Source organism: Vicugna pacos, chromosome 5, assembly GCF_048564905.1.
Source record: "Vicugna pacos chromosome 5, VicPac4, whole genome shotgun sequence".
NCBI lineage: Eukaryota > Metazoa > Chordata > Mammalia > Artiodactyla > Camelidae > Vicugna > Vicugna pacos.
This window is the reverse complement of record NC_132991.1, coordinates 90,342,883-90,361,872: the sequence shown is the minus strand read 5'-3', so window position 1 is coordinate 90,361,872 and position 18,990 is coordinate 90,342,883. Positions and strand designations below refer to the sequence as shown.

Below are 18,990 nucleotides of genomic sequence, written 5' to 3'. Positions count from 1 at the left end.
CCGCTTCCCTCCCTCAAAACCATTCCATATGCCGTCTGGACTCTCCTGGCCTTCCTCTGCGGAGTCTGTTCACTGCGCCTGCAGTGCTCCATCTAATCCAGACAGCACACTCCCGTCCACTCTGAGGGGCAGGGCAGATGTCAGCCACTCTAGGAGGACCTCCCTAGCCTTTAGGAGGCAGAGTACTTCTCTGCTTCTGATTATGCCCAACTATATCCTGTCCTCCTATGTCTGCTCTTAGCCCACCTGTGGCAGCCACTGTGTCTACCTATCCAGCAACCATTCCCTTCAAGCTTCTTTGCAGACAGAACCTCCTAACACATCAGAGGTTTAAAATGCCAGATTTTGCTTTTTAGACTTCCAATGTAAATAGAGACACCCATGTGATCCAATTTAGGCCAAAGGGATGCTTCTAGAAAATGTACTCTTCCCAGACAAAAAACAAGCATGAGAGCCACTCTCTTTTCGGATGCAGAGAACTCCTAACCATGAGGTAAAAAAACGTGAACCCAAGAGTCAACATATCAAGAAAGGGTAGAACAGAAGTATGCACCATGAGGTGAAAAAGTCAACACACCAGGAGATGACAGAGGAGAAGCATGCAAAAGACCTGGATCCTTAATGATATCACTGAGTCACTGAGGTCATGTGTAACTGCCTTATCTTCAGTATTCCTCAATACATGAGGCAATAATGCTATCTATTATTTAGCCATTTTTAGGTGAATATTTTTATTTTTCAGCTGAAAGCATCCTTAATATGGCATTTACTTCTTGTAAAATCATCACCCACATAGCCTGTGAGCTTCCTGAGGACAGAAAGAATTTCTTTAAAAGTTCTGGACTCTACCAGGAAACAAGCACAGTAACTGGCATACGGTACATTAACCACAAAATTAATCAATATATAACCTAACCTGAAAGTTATCTACCTCTAAAAGAATTCAGGTTTCTCAGAAGAGTTTCAATCAAGAACATAAGCAAAAACAGGCAAACTCCATCCTTCTGTCAATCTAACCAACAAATAAAGACCCACGTCCGTTAAGCGTGGGCTGCTCCACACGGTGTCTTCAGTACAGTAAGAGGGGGAAAGAGTAACTTGACAGTGGAGAAACCCGACAAGCACTACTGCATCCTCAATAGCCATAAACCACGTTAGTAATATGTACCCTTGATATGTGATGAAAATGGTACTCTACTTCTGGGATCTTCTTCCCAAACACCCATAACTCCAGCCTAATTGTGAGAAAAACTTCTAACAAATTCCAATAGAGGATTACCCTATAGTATATGACCAGTATTCCTTAAAACTGTCGAAGTCACCAAAAACAAGGACAGTCTGAGAAACTGTCACAGCCAAGAATAAACTAAGGAGACATGACAACTAAATGCATTATTTTGGATGGGATCTTGGAACAGAAAAAGGATATTAGAGGAAAACTGAAGAAATGTTAATAAACTAAGGTCTTCCGTTAATAATAATGCATCAATATTGACTTATTAATGTGTCAATATTGGTTTATTATAACAAATGTACCATACTAATATAAGATAATAATAGGGGAAACTGTACATATCATCCCAATTTTCCTGAAAATCTAAAACTATTTTAAAAATAAAATCTACTAATAAAAAAAAATTTATTTCTATTCTTAAACATTAAAATGAAATGCTTTAGGGGTCTGGCGCCTGTAACAGCAGAATGGCACAGAAGGACTGGAGTCAGATAATGATCATTACTGCACCATCTTAGGGCTACATTAAGCAGCAATGAATTGTGCACTCTGAAAGGGTGAACTGAGGAGAGCCCAGAGGAAAAGGTTGTCAAACCGCAGATCTCAAATTTGGTTTTTTTAAAAGTAGGCTTTCTTCTGCTTCTCTCTGGTGTTCTTTTTGTTTGTTTGTTTGTTTGTTTTGATTCTTTGACATTTTGTTCAGCTTCTATAATTACGTGTGGACTGGTTATTACAAAAGTAATGAGCCAGTTGGATCTCTTTTGGTAATTTTCAGCAACCTGGAAAAGTTTCAGATAGGTTCTTCTAGTACCCTAACACTTCCTTACCACCAACTCCCAGCTTCAAAGAAGCAGTGTGAAGTGTAAACCATGGGATCACCTGCTTGCGTAACAACTCTTCCTGCTTCCGCCTTTCTTCCTCTTCTCTTCTCCTCTCCTCCAGTCTTCTAAGAGCTTCTTCTTGCTGCTGCCTTTCTTCCTCTTCTCGCTGTCGCCTTAACGCAATTTCCTGCTCCCTCTGGCGTCGCAGAGCCTCTTCCTAAATTAAAAAAAAAGGGGGGATGCCCATACACACGCATCTTAATTACTGTATTACATAATTTGAAAAGAAATAGGCTATATGCTGCTAAGATTCTGTTAACAGTAAATATAACAAGTATATAACCAGGATCTAGAGTAAAAAGCACGTATGTGAGCTGGGGAGTAAGCACATTAAGAGCAGGCACTACACTGTGAAGTCTATCCTGGCTTCTACATTAGTTACATCGTTTCCTGATTAACGCTAGAAAGGACTGGGGCTTTGGTTTCTCCACTGCTACCATTAGTCCCTATTTTTTAAATCAGCTGAGAACCTAAGGCATAGAGAAGTCAAATCAACACAGCCACCAACAATGCCTGGTGAGGCAGATATGTTCTCCTATCAGAAGTACTGAGTGAAGCCATGTGTTCCAGAACATGCTCTCAAGAACTAAAGTCCTACGGATATTAAGTATACAGAAAAAGGTTCCACTGTCAGAATAACTTAGGAAGAAACATCGAGCAATACAGAATTAAACAGATTTCTTCACTGGAATACTTCTTAGAGTCCTTATGCTGATGTAGAGTGTGACTCCTAGGAATACTAGCAGTTCTCATCTATCCCAGCATGGACTAGTTTTGTTTTTCAGAGTACTTCTTAGGGCAAAAAACAAGGAAATGTGAGGTAAAGGCTAGACAGTGGGGCTATTACAGAGTGGATTCTTTCAAATGGGACCTTTAAAAATCCCAATAGAAAAATGGTCCAAGCACATAATACAGAATTCCCAAAAAAGATATACAAACAGCCATGAAACATGATAACCATTCAGTGTCCTAGTTATAAATACTTAAACAAAGCTTAATTACTTCTGAAATCTAACTGGTTTACAAAACCCCAAGAAATACGTAGAAGAAACCAGTTCCAATGATTTACTAAGACTGAAGTATATCCCCCGAGTGGGTGGTAGTAGATAACAGACATTTTTCCTAAAGGGAAGTGAGTCTCCTACAATTCTAATCCCAGTCTTGCTGTTAACTCCCTCTGCCTTAGGAAAGCCAACTCTGGGAGAACTATGACCTCTGAAATGATGGAAGTGAGCAAGATACCGTGATGGCCCTCCTTCAGCATTAATTCTCGAGGTAGAGTTCTCAGAGACATACCTGTTTCCGTCGAGCAAGCTCTTCTTCCTCTCGCCTTTTCCTTTCTTCCTCCTGCTGTCTCCGAAGAATTTCCTCCTGTTGCCTCCGGAGTTCTTCTTGCCTCTTTCGCTCCTCCTCTTCCCGTTTTGCCCTCATTTCTGCCTCTCTTCTCTCCTGCTCTAGCTGTGATTACACAAGAGTACTCTTAGAAACCTAAGATTGAGTGCAGGAACACTCCAGCGTCAGTGACCAGAAGCTGGTCAGGGCAGACACTACCTTGCACTCAGTTACACGTAGTGCAACTGGGCGATGAAAGCAGCTATTTAAGAGCTCTAAGCTCTGCTATGTCACAGTCATCAGAAAAGTTTTATGCTCCTCTCCACTGAATGCACTCACCCCTATTTTTTACCCACCCCTTCACTCCACACTACTACTACAGCGCATCTCCTAGATGTGGGAGAGAGAGCAGTGCCCAATACGAGAGTAACACCAGAAATCTCTTGGGGTGGCACTTCTTTGTTCATCCCCACAAAGGATTTTCTGATCGAAGATCTAACAGTGTGTCTAACAAGGTTTCAACAGCAATTCTATAAAGCTGCTAGTATGAAAAGTTACAGAATTCTTTAAAATTTGAATAGCAACCACTTAAAACTTTATCATGTATATTTCCTAAATACTCATCAAATCCAGCCCTTAGTCTCCAGTCCTACTGCTGCACATATAGTTCAGGCCTTTACTTTTTCATCCACCTTCCTAAGAGTCTCTTATCTGGTTTCCCAGCAACCAGTTTTGCCCACAGTCCTCAGCTCAACATTTAACCTCTACCAAAAAAAAAATCACTCCCGGGCTTACATTAACACCATCCTTCACCTTGAAGATAAATCCTAAGTCTTTAATGCAACACGTGCAAGGATTGGGCTGCCCCATCTTCTTTAATCTCTCTCATCATTTATTCTTCACAAACCACGGCTCCAGGCCAGGCCAAACTATTTAACTGTCTCCTGTGCCAGGATGTTCTCATACACTTCTAGCCTTTACAGGTCTTGTTTCCCTCAACTGCAGTTTAATTTTCACCTTCTACTCTGTCAACCCCAAACCCTTCAACTGAGCTAAATCCTGTTGTTCAACTGAAATTAGCTCTGGTATTACTGTTCATCAAGAGTGTCAACCAATTCCTGATTGCTACTTGTCCTACTAGGCAGCTGGCCTGTGTGCTTTCTTGTGTCACTTCTCTGTGTTGTCATCCTCCCGATTCCCCTAACACACATACACACACGAATGTGAGCCTTCATCATCTGTGTGCTCCCAGCACAAAGCACCGTGGAACAAAAACTCAAGAGTTGTGGTCTCTCACTTGTATGGAGACAGACCTTGACCATGAATTCTTTTCATACTCTGGGCACTCTACAGAGACTGTCACTACCTCAGGGGATAAGAATGCATTAAATGTGAAATAGGAACAAGATTCTCTCAGAGGCATGAAAACTCAGAAATCATTACAATGACACTCGCTGTTGACAGACAGCCTCTTCTGACAAGTACTAAAACTAAAATTCAAGATTCCTAACTCCTCCAGAAGATGTGAATGGAACACAGGATGTAACGTTAATGTTGAACTTTTCAGCTGTAGGTCTGGGACACTAAGAAACATTAATAAATACCACCATAAATATTCAACGTGGGAACTCAAGCCTCAGATCAAGAATCTAATAAGCAATGTGGTGGACATATTCTTATGATCTTGTAAAAAGCGTTTATACCATGAATAATGTAACTAATATATACCTATGACCATGATCATCAATGTGTCAACCAACCAACTTGAACTGATTTAATTTAAACTTACTAACTTTAATTGTTTTGAGGTCTTTGGGGGAGAAAAGAGCACAATAAGTAAAGAATATGAATGTGTTTATACCAGCTAAGTAGCCATCAACTAAAAGGAAAAATGTAGGTAGCTAGAGAGACAGAGGTAACAATAAACAAATGTCTACATCCTGCAGCTGGAAAGCATGCACTGCTATGGAAGAATGGGTTTCAGACCTTTGCAGCTTTGGCCTTCTCCATCTGCTGAAGCTGTTCAAGGGCAGGTCCCGGAGTCGTGGTGTCAAGGGGAAGATCCCACACACTACCACTTTCCCAGACTATAAGACATGAGGGGGAAAAGTGAGGGATGTCAGAGCTTACATACATGGCTAGGTATGCAGAAGCGTAATGAAAAGCTGTTTTCCTGTCCCTGAATGAGCTCCATCACGTACATCTGTTCTGCCTCTAAGCAGAACTACCAGGGGCCTCTAGTTTATATCAATACCCTTCAACACATCTAGAAGGAAAGAAAGCACCATGCATTTATTGGGAACTAAGTTCATCCTCAAAACACCCTAAAAGATATCTGTTCATATGCTCATTTTTATGGATGAACAAGCTAGTAAGGGGCAGAAGTAGTTCTGTAACATTCCCAAGGATATATGTCAAGCCAGGATTTATGTCCCAGTGCATTAGATCCCAAAGCCAACAGTATTTTGAAGAGTGGGGTTAGGAGAGGTACAGCTGTAGAACCAGAGAGAACTAAGCAGTTACACAATATTGCGAATGTACTGAATGCCACTGAACTGTTCATTTTAAAATGGTTAATTTTATGTTACATGAATTTTACTCCAATGAGATAGCGAGAGAGGGGAGAGAGGAGAGAGAGAGAGAAAAAGAGAGAAAAAAAGTACAGCTGGAGCTGGGAGGCCTCTGGAAAGGCTAGGCAGGTCTCACAAATGACACTGGGTCCTACTGACCTGAAAGGCAGCACAAGGTCTGATATGGAAGTAAACAAACAGATAAAGGCTTCTGAGTCTGTTTTCCGATTGCCTGCAAGGTTTGCTGACACTACTTTTCAGCATTCTCTGTTTCCTACATTCCTATTATAGTCTATTTATGGACTATAAATTCTTGTCTGTATAAAACCAATGGACTATTTGTGAAAGACCTTAACAGCATCATTCCTGAACAAAGAAACTATTTAATAAGATATTCATAGATTTTAAAAAGTAGAGCGGGGGGTGGGTATAGCTCAGTGGTAAAGGGCACATATCAAGGTCTTGGGTTCATTCCCCAGTACCTCATTAAAAAATAAATAAAATAAACATAAATAAAATAAAAAGAATATTTTAACATCCTAACTGTAAATAAAATAAAAAGAATATTTTACCACCCTAACAGGAAAAAATAAGGTACACATGGCAGGGAAAATTGATAAGGGAAGATAATCAGTCCTTTTCCTGCCATAATCCCCAGGGTCAATGTTAGCAAAGGAACTGAATGGCTCAATGGCTCTAAGAAAAATCCATCAATGTCCATGGTTCCTGAGAATTACCAACACCAACTGTAACCCCTTGTAAGGACCACCCAAGGTTCAAACTGTCCACCTCCGCAAGAATCAGGCCTTAAGAAACAAAAAAGTGTTGCACCAATATCAAGACATGTTAAAGATGTCAGCCCTAAATTTTCTGATTTGATGCAAAAAGATGAGAGAATGAGGCAAGAGTAGGCTTTTCTATTCCAAAAACTTCTGGGTACCTCCAGTGTTAAGCTGTAATATCAACCCTTGACTCGAAAGAACAGATCACCATTACTTACGTTTTCACTTATGTTTTTTCTCACTCTGGCAGAAGAGGTGAAAAACAGTTTAGAGGACTTTTTCACAGTGGTTAGAACAACATGAGAAAGAGAGGCTGAGTCAAATTCAAGAAATCTATCTGCTAAATAATTTCTAGCAAATCCTTAACAGCTATTTGAATCCTGTGCTGGGGTCCATTAAAAAAAACTTACTTAATATTCAATACAACACAGGTCCAAAAACTGATTTTTAAAAATTGATTTATAAAGTTATTAGAGTCTAAATTCTTAGAGATATACTACAAGCCAATCTTAAGTTTTTACCTGTAGGCTGTGAAGCTGCTGGCTGGAGTTCCCAGATAGAACCAGTATCTGGCACTGACACAGACCTAGTTACTGAGGGAATGACGTTCTGATCAGATATTCTGCAAAAGGAAAATTTAAAAAATTAACTTAACTTGTCCTTTTTATTCACAAAAATAGATAAAGAGGAGTTTCTAGATTATTTGTAGGTTTTTGAGGTTATCTGGCCAAAAAACTTCATTGTTTTAACTAAAACGTAACACCACCAAAACATTTAGGGAAGGAAAAAGGAACAGAGAGGAACAGTGATCACATTTCTGGATTCAAGGTGTTAGCAAATACTGATTTCCAAATAACGGATGTAGCTACTGTCTTTTAAAAACATCCAAAATATCTCAGTAAGAGTCACAGACTCAGCATGTTATCATGAAAAACTCTAAGATCACTGCATCAAAAGGTCTGCATTTTAGTTCTGTCTCTGAAGTTTTCTGTGTATTATGTCAACCAGGTCCTTTAGCTTCTCAGAGTCCCAGTTTGCCTGTCTTTAAAATGGATACCTTAATATCTAACCTGCCTACTTCACAGGATGGGTTACGGCTCAAAAGAGAAACGTGAAACGTTTTGGTTAAATTGGACAGTAAAGTTTTTAAGAGCACTGACTGATACCTTTGCAGGAGATACAATAACTATTATCCTGAGTGATCATTTAAAACAGCAGGGAGCATGATTTCCTTTTCCTTAGACCTACCTTAATGGTTTTTGGTCTGGAAAATTATAACCCTACATGGTATTGTTATTATCTTTTTGAGATATCACAAGTAAAACTGAGATTAAACTTCTAGACTACAATGTTATTGTTGCTGGCTCCCCAAGACTACACTGCTTCTCAAGCGTTCTTACTATTCTTTGGTTATTATTCAAAATTTATCTTCTGAGTAAAAAGACCAAATAAATGCTTTACCTCCAGCTTACCTATTATTTTTATTTTTTAACTATTATTTTAAAAAATCACATTTTGTTTTTACACAAAACACAAAGAGACATGTTTTGTGTTGGTATTTTAATACCAGAGTCCACGCATTTTAAAATTTGCTTTCTTCTATTTCCCTAATAGCACCCCCACCCCCCGCACCGTGCGACACATGGCGGAAATGACCACCAACCTCATCTTCAGCGCCTGGAACTGCTGGAGGAGAAGTGCCAGCTGCTGCTGCTGCTGTGAAGACAGCGCCGCTTTCTGCTGCTGAGCCAGAACCTGCGCATACTGCTGTCTTCAAAAAGGAAAACACAGTATAACCTGTCTGTGCACACTCAGTTCGCTCTACTGAGACATCACAACACAAAGCTCTGTCCACATCCTACAAGAAGCACCATTAGAAATAGCTACCAAATATATATTAATAATCCTTCATGATAACAGTCACACAAAAAATTCTACACTTCATTCTAGAAAGAACTGAACTTCTAGATGACACACTTCTGAGTGAAAAGAGAACAGAAAAAAACTAATGAAAGGTCAAAAATTGGAAAACTCCCACAAGATGATAATATAGCCTTTTATCAGAAAACAAGTGAAAAAACATACTCAAACTAACAGCTATTTCCAACAGCTATTTCCACAAGAACTACCCTTTGCAAAAATAAAATCACTTGTATAAAAATTCTCAAATTTATGATGTTTCAGCTTGGAAAATTTTAAGTAGGATTTTTTTCACTAGATCAGAGGTGGGCAAATTTTTTTTCTATGAAGAGTCAGACAGTAAATATTTTTGGCTTTGCAGGCCATTTGCAACTACTCAGTTCTGCCACTGTACTGCAAAAGCAGCCACAGACAATATACAAACAAATGGGTGTGACTCTGTTTCAATAAAACTCTGCTTATGAAAACAAGTAGCCGGCCAGTTTGCCAACCTCTGCACCAGATGATAGCAAATTTCTTCTACGAAAGACCCAGAACCTAAGTGATTCAGCCATCATTCCATACCACTACTAACTTTTACTTCTCTCCTTCCCTCTCATCTGCTTTTTCTCTGTGGTATTCAAAGTTGAGCCATTTAAGGAGGCACTTAGTTCCTAAAATGTTGGTTGATTCTTGCTTTAGGAGCTAAAGATCTTACAAAATTATAGCTAAGTGTCATCTGCAAGCTTCTGGCATTTAAGATGCAAGATAAGACCAAACTTAGAATGTTCAGGGGTAACACGCCACTTTTGGTTACTTTTGGAGCTAAAGTGCACCACATTACTGCTCTTACTGTATTAAGAACTGCTGGTACTGGAGGTGCTGCATCTGGTATAAGGCTGTGAGTTCCTGCTGCCTGGTCAGTCGCTCCTGGTCCAACTCTCCCTAGGAGTGAAGGGGTGGAAGGAAGAAATACCAGTGAATAAACTGCAAAGAGCCTAAAAGCAGTTCAGTACCTACATCTGAAAAGAAAATGAATTGTAGACCTTTACATCCTGCCCCACCTTTATACCCCAAACCTAAACACACAACTAATTAAAAAAAAAAAAAAAAAAAAGCATCTTTAGAAGCTAAACAGTGCCCTCTAGTGGAAGAAGGTGGTGTCTGTACTATAAGAGAGTCCATAAGGTGGGAAAGGGTCCTTATTTACAGTTGCTGTTCTCCCCTACTGCCCTTGAAGCTGAATGTTGTACTATACTCCTACTATGATTGTAACTTTAAAAACGTATAATTCTCCTAATCTTAAAAATGGTTTATAAACTTGGAGATTATGTAGAAATTAGAGAAATAGGACAAAACAGAAAGAAGTTAAATGAAATGTTATAGTAGGGATTTTACAACAGCACATAATGAATACAGGGAGCCAGTGTATAAGTACGTTTTCTTGAAGAGGATGAGAAATTTAAACAGAATATAAAAAGAGCTTTGAAAACTATAACTATCCAAAAATTAGGTTTTTATTGCTATTAAAAAATCAAGAGTTTAAAAATAAGCTTACTAAAATCCTGTTTTTTTGGCTTACATTTCAAATAACATGGCTGAAATTTAAATTTAGGAAAGCTGAAAGTGGAAAAAATAGTGAAAGGTGAAGGTGTAAGACAATAAAAATAAAGCATAAGGGTGACACAGACTAAATGTAGGCAAATCATTACTGAATAGGTTGTATCTTTACTGTACACTGATTATAGTTTGGAAAAAAGCATTTGATATACGATTTCTTGGATTGGGGTTCATTTGAAATTCATGGACATTTTTCTTTCTCATTAAATAGTGGAGGGTAGAAGGCACATCAGATTGGTCTAAAATTTCTACCTGACAAGCACCTTAGATTTCAAGGTATATTTCACCTTCAAGGTGAACTCTCTTAAGGGCAAAAGCAATACCTGACAGGAGGCAGAGCTTCCCATGGTCTTTCCCTTAGGTGAGCCTGACTGAGGCTCAGCCCCTGTAACTGGAAGTCAGGAAAAGGACTAGTGTGAGCAAGCCAAGCTCTAAGTGATGAGCTTCCAGCTCCAACACACGTAAGATATAAACTCATCCCAGTTTCTGAGTGGTGCTAAAAATACAATTTATATATAATACATAGAATAATCTCTCTTTGGATTTACAACAGGTATGTCAGAAGTAATTCCCCTCACCTAGAAATCTTCACTGCTCTCCAAACTATAAGAAGTCTCAATCCATTAGTGGATTGTGAAATCAACTACTGGATCAAGATCAGTATTTACATATTTAAAAAGAAGAAGGAAAAAAGAAAACAGAAAATGCATGCATGGCACTAAATGTTTTATGAAATTTGTTTCACAGATATAGCTGCTCAGTAGAGTAGAGATGTAAAACTTTTTTTTTTTTAACACTACAGGCTGTGGTCAAAGAAGTTTGATAGGCACTGTTCTCACTTATGAACTCTTTTAACTACAGAGGCTGCAACTTATCATCTTCACCTCATAAGAACCTAACACAGGCTTGGCACAGGCCCTCAATATGTAATTGATGAATAAATCAACGGATATTACTGTAGAAATCCAGTGTTCACACTAAAGGTTTCTGACTATGGCCACTTTTGATGATGGCCAGCAACCATTCCAACCTGGAAAAGGAAAAGTGAGGCACAGGTCCAGAGCCCTTCAAAAGAAACTCTACAGGGAGAGGCACAGGAACACCTGCAAGGAAGACGTCCCCTTCAAAGGTACTCTAGTGTCAGGATACTAGAAAGCCTACATTATGATCCAATTTCTGTTAAAGTATCAGTAACTAATATTAAGAAAAGAAAAAGTCTTCAGAATATTCTGAAACAATGGAATTTTGTATTAGTCACACTTCCTTTAAGGTAAAACTCAAATTTAAGAACTCTAAGTCAGAAAGCAAGAGGCAAATAAAAGGAGAGGAGAGGAGATTGTGAAATCTAACTAGAGGCAACAAGAGACTCTAAGAAGTCAATTGTGTTGAAGCACAGCAGACAAATGTAAAAGCTCTGAAATGAACTTAGAAAGGTAAAAAGCCAGGACACGCAGGAGCTGGCAGGTAGGCCAGGATGCGATGCTCCTGTTCCTTTCTCCTACACCTGCTGAAAAGCTACTGCAGGATTCTGTTTCTTTGGGCAGGGGAGGGGCACAGGTATTTGAGTTTTGAAAAGACCATTTATAGCTAGGTATGCAGTCTCTGATTCAGACTTCTCACCACCATTTCAATTACTTTTAAGGAACTAGTTTCTTCTTCATTAGATGTAACATCTAGATCGTGTTTACAAAGAGAAGCAAGTGCTTCCGTGTCTACTATGTATTCTGGGTGAGGCGTAAGGTACTTACCATATGAGGAGGGGGAGCTGGTCCGGGAGAGAAGGGAACCCTTCCCCACATTTTCATGATATCACCAAGAGGCTGGAAGCTTTCATCACATGCTCTCTTCACCAATAAAGACATAGTAAAATAGCCCGCCTGAAACCATTCTGCCATCTCCTGATTATTGAAGGGACCTACAACAGTATCAATTAAACATAAGAGCAGTAAGAAACGTTCCAGGCCAAAGAGGAAAAAAATACTTCCTGGGTCTGATCCTCACTCAGAGATAACAATTTGTCTCAGGGGCACCTATTAAATATCTTGTACGGCATCTTATTTTAATTTAGCACGAGAGGTGGTGAACAGGCTTCTAACTAAAAAGTACAACAGAAAATTTAAAAATAAGCCTGACACATCTCAATTTCTCAACAGTATTTTAATTATTTTAAAGAGCATACATGTCTCCATCTCACTCAGTCTCTACACTTCAACTGCCAGAAGAGTGTGACAGCACACGGAAGGACTACTGCTCCCCAGACTCCGCGTCACTCACACCCAGAGGGTATGAGCTCAGGAGGCTGAGTGCTCCTCTCTAATTTTCATTTTCTATCAGAGATTATTGAAGGTCAGGTAAAATGTGAACTATAACCAATTAAGATAAATTATAATTTTTTTTATTCAGGGTAAGACTAAATCTGGCTTTGGTAGGGGAAAAAAACCAACACTCTCTTGATGTTTTACAATAAGAAATAACTAAATATTTTATATGTAAAATTAACAAACACACTCTGATCAATAACCACTGATTCAGCAAATATTTATTGAACACCAATCACATAGGTCCAGGCAGGGAAATACAACAGTAAACAAAACAAAGCCCTGGATCTTTCACTTCTGGGAAGATGGAGTAGTCATACTTTTCCTTGCTCCTCCTGCTAAGTACAAGTAAAAACCCTGGGCATTATATATAAAACAAACAAAAGAAGACTCCAAATGGTAGAGAGAAGACAGCAGACTGATGAGGCCTGGGGGCCTAAGGAACCAGATGGTGGTGAATTCCTCGGGTTTTCTTTCATCTCATTATTTTCCAGATTCAGAGCTGAAGAAGCCAGCATCAAGAAACACAGACCAATACATACAAATGAAAACATGACCCAATTATATGCTGTCTACAAAAAAAGTCACTTCATATATAACAAGACAAGCAGGTATAAAATAAAAGGATAGAAAAGGATATATCATGCAAATATTAATCAAAAGAAAGCTGGAATGACTATATTAGTATTTAATAAAGTAAATTTCAGAGCAAAGAAAATGACCAGAGACAGCAAGGGACATTACATAATAACAAAGGGTCAATCCACCAAAACATATGCATCAGACAACAAAGCTGCAAAACATGTGAAGCAAAATCTAATAGTTGAAAAGAGGAACAGTTATAGTTGAAGACCTTAACAACCCCTCTCAGCAAGTGATAGAACAAGATAGATGATCAGAAAGATTACAGAATTTAACATCACCTTCGACCAATGAGATCTAACTGACAATTACAGAACACGCCGAAGACAGCAAAATCCACATTCTTCTCAAGTACCCACAGAACACACAGCAAAACACAGACTATATTCTGGGCCATAAATATATCTCAACGGATTTTTAAAAACTGAAATCATGTAACAGTGTGTTCTTCAACAAGACAAACCAGAAATCATACATAGAAAAATAACAGGAAAATCTCCAAACACTCGGAAACTAAACAACACCCTTCTAAATATACCGTAGGAAAAAGTGGAAGTCTCAAGAAAAATTTTTAAAAATACACTCAATGAAAATGTGTATCAAAATTTGTGGTATGCAGTTAAATAAGCACTAAGAGAGAAATTTATAGTATTAAATGGTTATGTTAGAAAAGAGGAAAAGTCTCAAATCAATAATGTAAGCTCACAGTTCAAGAATCTAGAAAAAGAGCAAAATAAACCCTAACTAGAGGGAAAGAAATAATAACAAATAAGAGCAGAAACCAATGAAATTAGAAACAAAAAACAGTAGTGAAACAATCAGTAAAACAAAGCTGATTCTCTGGAAAGATCAATAAAATCAACAAACCTCTAGCAAGACTGATAAAGAGAAAAAGAGAAATGAACAAATTACCAATATCAAGAATGAAGTGAGGGATTATCACTACAGAATCTGTAGACATTAAAAAGATAAAAAGGGAATACTTTTTACTAAAAAGATAAGAAGGGTATATTCTATACACATAAATTTAGATGAAATGGACCAATTCATCAAAAAACACAAACTACTATACTTCACTCATATTAAACAGAAAATCTGAACAGCTCTATGAAGGATATTGAATTTGTAATTTTTAAAATTCCAAAACAAGAAGTCTCCATCTGGAGAATTCTATCAAACATTTAAAGAATTAACACCCATGGCAAACATATGGAGGTTTCTCAAAAAACTAAAACCAGAACTACCATATGATCCAGCAATTCCACTCCTGGGTATATAAATCTAAAAAAAAAAACTGAAACACTGATTCGAAAAGATGCATGCACCCCAATATTTATAGCATTATTTAGAATAGCCAAGATGTGGAAGCAAATTAAGTGTCTATCAACAGATAAATGGATAAAGAAGGTATGGTGTGGTGTGGTGTGATGTGGTGTGGTGTGGTGTAGTGTGTGTGTGTGTGTGTGTGTGTGTGAGAGAGAGAGAGAGAGAGAGAGAGAGAGAGAGAGAGAGAGAGAGAGAGAGAGAGAGAATACTACTCAGCCATAAAAAAGAATGAAATTTTGCTGTGTGCAACAACATGGATGGACCTGTGAAGTAAGTCAGACAAAAACAAATACTGTACGATATCACTTAATATGTGGAAGCTAAAAAATATGATGAACTAGTCAATACAAAAAAAAAAGAGTAGACTAACAGACATACAGAACAAATTAGGGGCTACAAATAGGGAGAGGGAAGAGGTACAAACTATATTTTAAAAACACACACAAAGAATTAACACCAAAATTTTAAACAAACTTTTCCATAAAATAGAAGGGTGGGAATAACTGCTGGTTCATTTTATGAAGCTAATATTACCCTGATACCAAAATCAGACAAGAGTACAAACCACACCGCTAAAACTACAAAACATAACATCCTTCATGATCAGAGACACAAAAATCCTTTTAAAAAAAATTTACTATGTAAGATTCAGCAATATATAAAAAGAATTACACACCATGACCAAATGAAGTTTATTCCAAGGATGCAAATCTGGTTCAACATTCAAACACCAGTCAATGTAATCTACCATATTTAACTGGCTGAAGAAAAATCACAGTCATATCAATAGATGTTGAAAAGGTATTTGACAAAATCTAATATCCAATCATGATAAAAGCTCTCAAAACAAAGGGTATTCCCTCAACTTGATAAACAACATCTAAAAAACCCAACAGCTAACATTACACTTAATTATTAAAGACTGAAAGTGTTCCCCCTAAGATAGGAAAGTAAGAAAAACAAGCGACGTCTGCTCTCACCCTTCTTATTCAACATAGTTTTAAAATATATAATGAGGGAACAAAAGCAAATAAGAGGCATACAGATTGGAAATGAAAAAACAAAACTGTGCCTATTAGCAGATGATAATAACATCTACATAGGGAAGCCTATGGAATCCAACAGAACAAACAACTCCTAAAACTAATAAAGGAGCTCAACAAGGTCATAGAATAAACATCTAAAATTCAATTCTATATAGTAGCAATGAACACAGACACTGAAATATAATAAAACTTACAATTGCTCAAAAAAAAAAAAATTCAAGAACTCGGAAGTGTTTCCTGTCACTGTTATGGTTCGTCTGTTAAACTGCACTGTCACCATGTCCCAGAACACGGGTATGGGCAAGAACAGGGACCTGCACTGGCACCTACTCAGGAATGAATTGAAGTATTTCAAAAGAATGACCACAGCCTCTTCAGTAGAAGGTAAACAGAATTTGGTGATTATTGGTAGAAAGACCTGGTTCTCCATTCCAGAGAAGAAATCGACCTTTAAAAGGACAGAATTAATTTAGTACTCAGTAGAGAATTCAAGGAACCTCCACAAGGAGCTCATTTTCTTGCCAAAAGTCTGGATGATGCCTTAAAACTTACCTAGCAACTAGAATTAACAAATAAAGTGGACATAGTTTGGACAGTGGAGGCAGTTCTGTTTATAAGGAAGCCATGGACAAGCCAGCCCATCTCAGATTTTTGTGACAAGGATCATGCAGGAATTTGAAAGTGACCTGTTTTTTCCAGAAATTGATTTGGAAAAATATAAGCTTCTTCCAAAACATCCAGGCGTTCCTTCTGACGTCCAAGAGGAGAAAAGCATTAAGTACAAATTTGAACTACATGAAAAGAACAATTTGTGACAACGGTGTTTTCTGATCTATGTCAAGTCCCTGCCCCTCATAAAAAACGTATTTTTTGTTGTAAAGACTTCTGCTGACTTTAGATCTATGGATAATTATTTCTAAGCAATATGCCTTTTTATTCTTCATTAATCTTGACTAGACTATATAAGATACCATTTGTGAAACATTTCTTGCTATAAATGTCTGAATTCCTGGCCCATCAAAGGCCAGAAATAAGTCACTGGCACCTGCCTAGGGTAGAGTATCTACCAAGACAGCCCAAAGTGGGAGAGTCGCCTGGTAGCATGAAATGGAACCAGGGCCTGTAGAGACAGGAGCTAGACAGATGAGACCAAAGGTCAGAAACAGATTATAAACAGAAGAGCTAGAACTCAGGTATTAAAATCAGATCACTCTTGGCCATATATCCAGAGAGAACCTTAATTTAAAAAGACACATGCACCCCAATGTTCACAGCAGCACTATTTACAGGAGCCAAGACATGGAAACAACCTAAATGTTCATCGACAGATAACTGGATAAAGAGGTGGTGGTATATTTATATAAAGGAATACTACTCTGCCATTAAAAAGAATAAAATAATGCCATTTACAGCAACATGGATGGACCTGGAGATTGTCATTCTAAGTGAAGTAAGCCAAAAAGAAAAATACCATATAGTATCACTTACATGTGGAATCTTAAAAAAAAAAACAAAGACAAACGAACTTATTTACAAAACAGAAACAGACACACAGACATAGAAAACAAACTTATAAACTGGGATAAACTGGGAATTTGAGATTTGCAGACACTAATATATATAAAACAGATAAACAACAAGTTCATACTATTTAGCACAAGGAACTATATTCAATATCTTGTAGTAACTTGTAGTGAAAAAGAATATGAATATATGTATGTTCATGTATGACTGAAACATTATGCTGTACACCAGAAATTGACACACTGTAAACTGAGTATACTTCAATAAATACATATATATATTAAAAACGAAAGAAAGAAAAGAAATTGGATCAAAAGAGGGACTGTGGATTACTGTGTACATTATACTTCTGAAAAAGGTTCTGTTCACTCAGACAGGGTGAGCAGAGAAACTCCAGGATATTCCATAGGGAGAGTAAAGAGGCAGGTATGAGACTACATTTTTGATGGTTAAAACAGAAGATCTGAGATCTTTAAAAACTTTGTTTCTGATCATCAGTGAGATTCCATGGGATGCTACAATGATAGAACAAGAATTGGCTGCTCTCTACAAAAAAAAAAGTAATCTAGATTAATATCAAGCATGATGGCTAAAGTTAAAAATTCAAAGAGGTAATGAATTGAGAATGAATATTGCTAGAAATCAAAATTAGAGTTTGAAACTAAACTTCACAGAATTAAAAGGGATTTGAGTTATTGGATTATTTGGATTATTAAATATCACAAAAATAGCATTTTCTGCCTTATAATTGGTAAAACATTTTAAAAGTATAAGTTAATAATATAAGCTAAAATTCAACACTTTCTGGGTTTGGACCAAGAACTTCCACTTCTAGAAATTAATCCTGAACAAAGAGATGGACCCAAGAGTATTTGCTGCAACATTTTTTTTTTAACTTGGAAATAGCCCAAATGTTGATTAATAAATAAATAACCAGTATGTCTATAAAATACAGTATCTACAGCAATTTAAAAGAATGAAGTACTGACAGAAAAAATGGCAAAACTGCTAAGTGAAAGAAGCAAATTGTATTTACTACTCAAAAATTTTAATAAATGTTAATGTGTGGGGGAAAAATCAAATACTTAGGTATAAATCTAACAAAATATGTACAGAATCTATGCTGAGAACTACACAGTGCTGATTAAAAAAAATCAAAGATCTAAATAAATGGGGAAACATACCATGTTCATGGATATAAAGACAACGTGGTAAAGATGTCAATTTTCTTCAAAGTGATATAGGGGTTTAACATAATGTCTACTAAAATCTTAACAAGATTTTTGGTAAATATAGACAAGATTATCCAAAAATTTATATGGAAAAGCAAACTAGAAAAACTAAACACTATTTTGGTAAGAAAAATAAACCGGGAGGATCAGTCTACTCAACTTCAGAACTTATTATATAGCTATGGTAATCAAGACTACATGGTGTTGGCTGGAGGGACAGACACATAAATCAATGGAACAGAAGAAATAACTCAGAAATAGACCAACACAAATATGCTCAACAGAATTTCAAATGAAGTGCAAAAACAGTTCAGGGGAGGAAAGACAGTCTTTTCAACAAGTAGTCCCAAAACAACTGGATATTTACAGACAAAAAAATAAACCTTGACCTAAGTCCCATACCTTATACAAAAATTAACCCAAGATGGATCACCAACTTAAGTGTAAAACATAAAACTATCAATTTGGGGGAGTGCGGGGTTGGGGGAACCTCTGGGATCTGAAGCCAGGCAAAGAGGTCTTCTTAATACCCAAAGCACAATCCATAAAAGAAAAAAATTGATCAACTGCTCTTCATCAAAATT

The 18,990-nt window shown here is 37.4% G+C and overlaps 1 protein-coding gene and 1 pseudogene across 6 annotated transcripts in view; one reads left to right on the top strand and one right to left on the bottom strand.

Annotated features, from left to right (window-relative positions):
- The window catches only part of GIGYF2 (GRB10 interacting GYF protein 2), a 112,368-nt gene that overhangs the window by 18,628 nt on the left and 74,750 nt on the right, over window positions 1-18,990 (bottom strand). For all 6 annotated transcript variants that reach the window (XM_006209125.4, XM_015243427.3, XM_006209126.4 and 3 more), the window contains 7 exons: window positions 12,067-12,233; window positions 9,552-9,643; window positions 8,463-8,570; window positions 7,321-7,421; window positions 5,434-5,534; window positions 3,412-3,573; window positions 2,114-2,272 (listed from right to left, as the gene is read on the bottom strand). In XM_006209125.4, the coding sequence (XP_006209187.1) occupies window positions 2,114-2,272; window positions 3,412-3,573; window positions 5,434-5,534; window positions 7,321-7,421; window positions 8,463-8,570; window positions 9,552-9,643; window positions 12,067-12,233 (890 nt within the window). The remainder of the gene's footprint in view (window positions 1-2,113; window positions 2,273-3,411; window positions 3,574-5,433; window positions 5,535-7,320; window positions 7,422-8,462; window positions 8,571-9,551; window positions 9,644-12,066; window positions 12,234-18,990) is intronic.
- LOC107034025 (dihydrofolate reductase pseudogene) lies at window positions 15,899-16,465 on the top strand (annotated as a pseudogene).